At 40.0% G+C, this 9,632-nt stretch overlaps 1 protein-coding gene across 2 annotated transcripts in view; it reads right to left on the reverse strand.

Moving 5' to 3' along the window:
* The window catches only part of RAB6A (RAB6A, member RAS oncogene family), a 102,804-nt gene that overhangs the window by 2,824 nt on the left and 90,348 nt on the right, over positions 1 to 9,632 (reverse strand). For both annotated transcript variants that reach the window (XM_032259023.1, XM_032259024.1), the window contains exon 7: positions 1,151 to 1,217. In XM_032259023.1, the coding sequence (XP_032114914.1) occupies positions 1,151 to 1,217 (67 nt within the window). The remainder of the gene's footprint in view (positions 1 to 1,150; positions 1,218 to 9,632) is intronic.

A 9,632-nucleotide genomic window follows, 5' to 3' on the forward strand; every position in this document is an offset into this window, starting at 1 on the left:
ACCATTGCACTCCAGCCTGGGTAACATGAGTGAAACTCTGTCTCAAAAAAAAAAAAAAAAAAAAAAAAAAAAAAAAAAAAAAAAAAGGGCATGGGGGACAAACTTCAACTCAATAGTTAACATATTATGTTTTGTTTGGTTTTTTTTGAAACATGATACATATTACAAAGCATATGATACAAAGAACATTATGTTTTTTTAAAACAATTATGTTTTTTATGAAAACATAAAACATTTACAAGCGGGAAGAGTTGAATACAATGTGCTATGAACTATATGGCTTAGTAAAAATGCCTGCATATGGAAAAACACTAGAAGGTAAATATGAAACATGGAACACATCAAATCAAATTAAAAATCCTTAGTATTAACTAATGTTAGATGTTCTAATCCTTGGAAATGAACTAATATTATGTCCTGTTTCTGAAAACAGAAGCTACAATAAAGCTCCACTCTATTTCTTGCCTGTGTCAAGTAGAAAGTTCAAGTGTTAGAAAAAGTAAGAAATGAAAATATGATATTCTATGAGGAAAAAGCTCAGTCAATGGGACTCAAAATGAAGAGGCAAGGAGACAGGCATTCTGAGAGTTTCCTGCTCATTAAAAAGCAAGCAAACATACACAAGCCCTCTCACTGATTAACAATGAGCAGCAGGCTGCAAAGTGTGCACTTGGATAACCAGACCCCATTTGCTATAGAAAACCTCTGAATTTTATGACCGTAAGCCATCAGTTCCTGGTTTGTAAAAGGCAATGGCACAATATTATTTTTTTTTTTTTTTTTTGAGACGGAGTTTCACTCATGTTACCCAGGCTGGAGTGCAATGGCGCGATCTCGGCTCACCGCAACCTCCGCCTCCTGGGTTCAGGCAATTCTCCTGCCTCAGCCTCCTGAGTAGCTGGGATTACAGGCACGCGCCACCATGCCCAGCTAATTTTTTGTATTTTTAATAGAGACGAGGTTTCACCATGTTGACCAGGATGGTCTCGATCTCTTGACCTCGTGATCCACCCGCCTCGGCCTCCCAAAGTGCTGGGATTACAGGCTTGAGCCACCGCACCCGGCCGGCACAATATTCTTTAGCCAAGCAAGCAGGACTTTAAAGACTAATGTTAACAATGAAAAATTTCCGATTAAATAAAAAGGATACTGTCTTCTCTGCTTCTGTCCTGTGTGCTTTCCATTCCAGGCAAAGCTGCTGCTACACGTCGAAAGAGCTGTGGGAAAGAGAGAAAAGTGATAATTGAGAGGCAACATTTAGCAAAGGGTATTGGGGTTTATGATCACTGTACAGTAAGCTGTCTAATGCTGGGCGCAGTGGCTCACACCTGTAATCCCAGCACTTTGGGATCTGCCCAAGGTGGGTGGATCACTTGAGGTCAGGAGTTTGAGACCAGCCTGGGTAACATGGTGAAACCCTGTCTCTACAAAAAACACAAAAATTAGCCAGGCATGGTGGTGCATGCCTGTAGTCTTAGCTAATGGAGAGGCTGAGCCCAGAGAACTGCTTCAGCCCAGGAGGTGGAGGCTGCAGTGAGCCAAGATCATGTCACTGCACTCCAGCCCGGGCAACAGGGCGAGACTTTGTCTCAAAAATAAATAAACAAACAAATAAATAAATGTCTATTCATCCTATAAATATTATGTAAAAAGTAGTATGACAACTACTAAGAAATATAAAGACATGATTCCTGCTTTTTAACTGATAAGACATGAAAAAATAGGTATTAACAAATAAGCAGCAAAAATGTCATTTGAGTAATAAAGGATTACAGAAACATAGATAAACAGTAAATCATTCATTTAACAAAATTGTATAGTAGCAAAATTGTATAGTAGCATTCCTATCTTTCATGTAAAGAGTTAGGGTTGAGCCGGGCAGGCAGCTCATGCTTGTAATCCCAGCACTTTGGGAGGCCACAGTGGGTGGATCATGTTGTTAGGAGTTCAAGACCAGCCTGGCCAACATGGTGAAACCTCATCTCTACTAAAAATACAAAAAATTAGTTGGGAGTGGTGGCACACGCCTGTAATCCCATACTATGGAGGCTGAGGCAGAGGAATCACTTGAACCTGGGAGGCGGAGGTTACAGAGCTGAGATTGTCCCACTGCATTCCAGCCTGGGCAACAGAGCACCAGGTTTGGGGGGCAGGCGGTGGAGAGAAGAGTTAGGTTCTGAAGTCGGTGTATAATATATTGTGAAAGTTAGTCCAGTCAAAATTACCCTTTATCATTCCTTAGAAAAGCACAATGCTAGAGATTAATATACCACCCTTCAAGTCCAACACAGCTGGCTTTTCTTCCATCATTGGAATGAGTGCCAGTGGGAATAGCTGGCTTGTGTTTGAGGTATGAAGCTATGAAAAATATCTTCAAGCCTGGAGAGACGTCTAAATTTGAGAGGCATATAAGAACAGATGATGCTACAACCGTTTATACTTCTTATATTGTCCCAACCTTAGGCATACAGCCACTGGGTACTATAGTTAGTGAAACTGCCTATTTCAATTATTTATCTTTTAATTAAGCACGCAATAGAAAATTGAGTCAAAAAAATGTGTTCTCCCAACAGTATCAGCTGAAAACTTGAAAATTATCGTCTATTATCACAAATATAAGTAAATATATTTATTATCACAAACATAAGTATAGTGACTGCAGAAACAATCTAGTAGCTGACAATGTGACATTATATCAAACCTTAACAGTGTTTTGGGGATACGTTTTAAATTTATTTTTGTATACAGAAATTCACTCTATAATATAATGGTGATACAGGCCCTTTTTTTTTGGGGAGTGGGGGCAGAAATACAGTCTCACTCATTATCCAAGCTGGAGTATAGTGGCACAATCACGGCTCACTGAGGCCCCAACCTCCTGGGCTCAAGCGATCCTCCCACACCCTGGTCTCCCAAGTTGCTGCCACCATACCTGGCTAACTGTTGTATTTTTTTGTAGAGAAGAGGTTTTGCCATGTTACCCAGGGTGGTCTCCAACTCCTGAGCTCAAGTGATCTGCCCACCTTGGCCTCCCAAAGTGCTGGGATTACAGGCGCGCGCCACTGTACCAGGTGGCATTTTTTTTTTTGAGATGGAGTCTCTGTCACCTAGGCTGGAGTGCAGTAGTGCAATCGCAGCTCACTGCAACCTCCGCCTCCTGTGTCCAAGTGATTCTCCTGCCTCATCCTCCTGAGTAGCTGGGACCACAGGTGTGCATCACCACACTGGGCTAATTTTTGTATTTTTAGTAGAGACGGGCTTTCACCATGTTGGCCAGGCTAATCTCAAACTCCTAACCTCAGGTGATCCTCCTGCCTCAGCCTCCCAAAGTGCTGGGATTACAGGCGTGAGGCAGTGCACCTGGCCTGAAATGCCAATTTTGAAAGAAGTTCTACTATGGGTAAAATACTATGAAACACAATTGGATACTACAGAGAAAGCATTTGTGATAGGAAGAATCAATCGATGCAGAAAACCTCATTGTATTAATAGTCTCATTTAAAGAAATTGTCACAGACACTCCAGCCTTCACCAAGTACTACATCAGTCAGCAGGCATCAACATCAAGGTAAGACCCTCCAACAACAATACTGACTTGCAGAAGGCTCAGATGATCATTAGCATTTTTAGCAATATTCTTTAATTAAGATATATACATTGTTATGATTTTTTTTTTTTTGGACAGAGTTTTGCTCTGTTGCCCAGGCTGGAGTGCAGTGGCATGATCTCGGCTCAATGCAACCTCCACCTCCTGGATTCAAGCGATTCTCCTACCTCAGCCTCTTGAGTAGCTGGGATTATAGGCATTGGCCACCACATCTGGCTACATTTTGTATTTTTAGTAGAGACAGGGTTTCACCAAGTTGTCCAGGCTGGTCTCAAACTCCTGCCCTCAGCCACCATGCCCAGCCACATATGTATGTTGTTTTTATAAACATGATGCTATTAATAGACTACAGTAAAGTATAAACAAAACTTACACACACTGGAAACCAGAAAATCCATTTGACTGGTTTTACTGACATATTCGCTTTATTGCAGTGATCTAGATCCAAACTACAGTATCTCTGAGGTATACCTGTATGCAGTGGCCTCAATGATTTTAACACCTGGCCATCGAGTCAGAATGTACATTCAGCACATTTCTCTTTCAGTAGAGATGAAGGCAAAGAAAAAGAGGCAGGAAAGATTTCACAGGGAAGAGTTTCCTGAACACATACTGAGAGATAGAAAAGTACAAGTTATACTTAAGAATGGTTATGTAGTTCAGACTGGTTCAGGCATAGAATATGTAAAAGGATCAGGATAGGATGTATATATTTGTTTTTTGTTTTTTTTTTTTTTTTTTTGAGACAGAGTTTCGCTCGTTACCCAGGCTGGAGTGCAATGGCACGATCTCGGCTCACCGCAACCTCCGCCTCCTGGGTTCAGGCAATTCTCCTGTCTCAGCCTCCTGAGTAGCTGGGATTACAGGCACGCGCCACCATGCCCAGCTAATTTTTTGTAGTTTTAGTAGAGACGGGGTTTCACCATGTTGACCAGGATGGTCTCGATCTCTTGACCTCGTGATCCACCCGCCTCGGCCTCCCAAAGTGCTGGGATTACAGGCGTGAGCCACCGCGCCCAGCCAAGGATGTATATATTTGAGGCCAAACTAAGAAAGATCTTCCTTTACACCCTGTGGGCAAAGGAACCCACTAAAAATAGTAGTTTGCTCTCGAACTTCCATTAACAATTCCATTGTCTTAATATGGCTAAACAGACGTACAAATCACATAGTGAAACTGAAAGTCATTAAGGTGGAATGGCAAAAAACTAAAAGGTAAAATGTGGATAGCAGTACAGTGTAGTAGTTAACAACCTGGGTTTGGGCTATAGGTAGGCCACTTATGTGACAGATCATGTAATCTTCATTCCTCTGTTCCTTGATCTATAAAAGGTGGGCTTAAACTAACAGTACACTTGCCTGACTAGATTATTGTGCAAGTTAAGAAAAATAATTATGCAAAGTGTTTAAGACTGACCTGCTATATACAAGTCTTTAAAAAAAAAAAAAAGCAGCCTGGTAAGATGTTTACTTTTGACCGGCTGGGCAAGGTGGCTCATGCCTATAATCCCAGCATTTTGGGAGGCCAAGGCAGGTGGATCACCTGAGGTTAGCAGTTTGAGTCCAGTTTGGCCAACATGGTGAAACCCAGTCTCTACTAAAAACAAAACAAAACAAAACAAAAGCAGCTCTATTTCTACCAGAGACAATAACTCTATCAGAGATAAATGAACTCTCATGGGCCTGTAGGATTACAGAACAGATAATTTTCCCAAATGTTATACAACTCTGCAGTGAATTCTAGGACTACAGCAAAACACCCACAGGCTTAATTCTGCTTTAAGAAGAATCTATAAAAAACTGGTAGGAAAGGTGTGGAGGTTGAAGAAGACCTTTTAAAAATATTAGAGCAGAACTGAAACTTTCTTAGGAATATCTAGAAATTGTACCCATAATATACTTGCTTCTGACATGAAATATTTATTAAACTTCTTGCCTATTCAAAATGCATAATCTTTTTGGCCCTTAGGAATACCAGGTTTAGGCAGCTCACGCCTATAATCCCAGCACTTTGGGAGGCCAAGGTGGGTGGATCATTTGAGGTCAGGAGTTCGAGACCAGCTTGGCCAACATGGTGAAGCCCCATCTCTACTAAAAGTACAAAAATTAGCCAGGCTGGGGGGCAGGCACCTATAATCCCAGCTACTTGGGAGGTTGAGGTAGGAGAATCACTTGAATTCAGGAGGTGGAGGTTGCAGTGATCTGAGATTGTGCCACTGCAGTTCAGCCTGGGCCACAGAGACTCCATCTCAAAACAAAACAAAAACAAAAACAAAACAGGTTTATTTTCGGCTACCTTAAAAACTGAAAATCTTTTCAAGAGGGAGGCAGAGGAAAGGTTTGGCTACTTTCTGAGCAGAGCTTATGAAAATGGAATAAAATTAGGTTTACAAGTTTGAGACTTTTAAAAAATTAAAATAGATTCTCTTTAGTGCAAAGTACCTAACTAACAAAGTATTCCAGAGTAGGTACCATTATATTCACATATATCTACCTATTTTCATTATATATACACATATACTGCTTCATAACATCTATTTTAAAATTCCTTAACATATGGTCTAGCAATTCTACTTTGGGGTATATATCCAAAAGAACTGAAAGCAGAAGTTAAACAGATATTTGCACACCAACATTCAGAGCAGCATTACTGACAATAGCCAAAAGGTGGAAACAACCCATGTGCTATATAATATGTAAATATATGTATTATACATAGTATATCCATAAAATGCAGTATTAATCTGCCTTAAAAAGGAAAGAAATTCTGACACCTACTACAATATGGATGAACCATGAGGACATTATGCAAGTGAAACAAGCCACACACAAAGAACAAATATTGTATGAGTTCACTTATATGAAGTGAACTTTATACAAATCTAAGGCTACTTAAGCTGCTTAGTATAGATGGAGCACTTTTTATATGGAAAGCACTGCGGAAAAGGGTATGTGAAGAAACAGCTAACAATCTTGGGTAAGAAGAATGTTTTGTAAAATACTACTATTACACATAAATGACAGACATAAAAAATCCATTTTTTAATGACAGAAATGTTAGGCTGGATGTGGTGGCTCATGCCTAGAATCCTAGCACTTTGGAAGCTCATGCCTATAATCCCAGCACTTTGGAAGGCCAAGACGGGAGGATCACTTGGGCCCAGAAGTTCAAGATCAGCCTGGAAATAAGGACATCCTGTTTCTACACAGAAAATTATTTTAAAAATATACCAGGTCAGGTGCGGTGGCTCATGCTTGTAATCCTAGCACTCTGGGAGGTGGGTCACTTGAGGCCTGGAGTTTGAGGCCAGCCTGTCCAACATGGCAAAACTCTTGTCTTTACCAAAAAATACAAAAAGTTAGTGGGGTGTAGTGCCACACAAGTGCAGTCCCAGCTACTCGGTAGGCTGAGGCACAAGAATTGCTTGCACCTGGGAAGTTCTAGTTGCAGCGAGCTTAGATTGTACCATTGGACTTAAGCCTGGGCTACACGCAAGACTGTGTCTCAAAAAATAAATAAATAAAAAATACCAAATTGTTTTAATTTATAGTTTTAGTCAATATATTTTACAAACTTGGTGCTTTCTCCAAAATATTCCAATTAGATTAAAAGAATCAGTGCCACTAACCTATACTCAACTCAAGACATCCCAAAATAGGCAAAAAAAACTTTACAAAGGTTTTCAGATTCAAACTTACTTCTTGGTTAAAAAAAAAAAAAAAGAAGGAGGAAAAAATCTATTTCTTAAATGCCAATGAAATGCTAACAAAGGCTTCTGCTATATTAGGAGTCACAGATGACTAAGTATGAGGCCAGTACAGTTTGTAATACTTAAAAAAATCCTCATATTTACTGAGTACCCACTTTCTAGAAGACATTCTAGGCCTTCTTGGTGTAAGTTTCTTTTCCTAAGTTTTTCCTAAGAAACTTATTAATTCTACTCTGACCTCCAGGTGTATGGTATTTTAGTCCATAATTTTAGAGCTAAAATTTTTTAGGAATAAATTTTAATGTAAAGCGATACACCGGAAAAGGAGATTTCAAAATCACTATGACTACCAGTTCTTACTTAATTATTTTATAAGCAGAAATACCACTGTTCAAAGAGCAAACTAATCAGTTTTACCAACTTACAGAAAAAATTCCATTATGAAAGTAAATGTAAGAGTAAAGAGTGTTTTACACAAATTGAATTCTCATAGGAATGTTAAGTTATTTGTGGGACTTTTGACTTTCATTTATTTTTATTTTTCTTGAGACGGATTTTCATTCTTGTCGTCCAGGCTGGAGTGTAGTGGCATGATCTTAGCTCACTGCAACCTCTACCTCCTGGGTTCACGCAATTCTCCTGAGTAGCTGGGATTATAGGCGCCCGCCACCACGCCCAGCAAATTTTTGTAATTTTAGTAGAGACGGGTTTTCATCCTGTTGGTCAGACTGGTCTTCAACTCCTGACCTCGGTGATCCTCCCAAGCCTCAGCCTCCCCAAAGTGCTGGAATTACAGGCGTGAGCCACCACAACCAGCTGCTTTTGACTTTTTGGTAGATCTCTATCTTAATTTTGGTAGTAAGGTATTTCTTAAAGATTATTTTATTATTACTCATTTTTATTATTTTTTCAGTTACCCTTCACAGATCATTTTTTAGAATAGCTAGTGATTTCCTTTTTTGAGACAAGGTCTTGCTCTGTCTCCCATGCACAATCATGGCTCACTGCAGCCTCATCCTCCCAGGCTCAACCAATCCTACCTCAAACTCCTAAATAGCTGGGATTAGTCTCACACCACCACGCCCGGCAATTTTTTCTCTTTTTTGCAGAGATACGGCCTCCCTATGTTTCCCAGGCTAGTCTTGAACTCCTGGGTTCAAGCAATCTTCCCACCTTGGCCTCCCAAAGTGCTGGGATTACAAAGCATGAGCCATTGTGCCTGGCCTGATTACTTTTAAATCGTATGTGAGATCCTGTCAAATATTTGATGAAAATGGCTTCCTCTCTCACTGGGAATAAAATGCCAAATCCTCACTACTGACTACATGGTTTTAGACCTCTGTTCTCCAGAACTATCTTTGGGAGCTCTTATCATATGCCCCTTCCTTCACTTGAACCTTACTAATTTCCTTACTATTACTTAAACATGCCAAGTTTCTTCCAACTTGTCACTGCACTTGAAGCTTGGAATGCTCTTCCCTGGATGTATAAATGGCTCACTTTCTCAATTCCTTCAGTTCTTTGCTCAAATGTACCTTATCAGACAGGTTTTCCCTACCTTTTATAAGACATCAATATATCAACATTCTCTTCACCAGTACTCTTTATCCTTCTTACCTTACTTTTTCTATTTTTCTTTTTTTGAAACAGAGTCTCAAAAGAAAAAGAAAAAGAAAAAAAAAAAAAAAAAGAAAACGAAACAGAGTCACACTCTGTCTCCCAGACTGGAGCACAGTGGCATCATCTCAGCTCACTGCAGCCTCTGCTCACTGCAACCTCTGCCCACTGCAACCTCTGCTACCCAGGTTCAAGTGATTCTTGTGCTTCAGCCTCTAGAATAGCTAGGATTACAGGTGTGTACCACCACACTCAGCTAATTTTTACATTTTTAGTAGAGACAGGATTTCAACATGTTGGCCAGGATGGTCTCGAACTCTTGGCCTCAAGCGATCCGTCCACCTCAGCCTCCTAAAGTGCTGGGATTACGGGCATAAGCCATCACGCCTGGCTCCTACTTTATTTTTCTCTATAGACTTTATAATCACCTTAAGGATTGTATTTCACTTACTGTCTAACCCTCCATACCAGAATGTAAGCTCCATAATGGAATGGTTAGGTGTTTTGTTCACTATTGTATCCCCGGTGCCTATAACATAACTAGGCATGCAGGAGGTGATCAACAAATATCTGAGTTAATTAATGACTGAATAGAACCTGATCAATATAATTTCTGTCAGTTCATATTCATCATATAGATTTCTGACCATTCAGTGATACTAAAGTCCTACTGGTTTTTTTTTTTTTTTTTTTTTTTT

Source organism: Sapajus apella, unplaced genomic scaffold (genome assembly GCF_009761245.1).
Source record: "Sapajus apella isolate SASKATOON/1434 unplaced genomic scaffold, GSC_monkey_1.0 scaffold106, whole genome shotgun sequence".
NCBI lineage: Eukaryota > Metazoa > Chordata > Mammalia > Primates > Cebidae > Sapajus > Sapajus apella.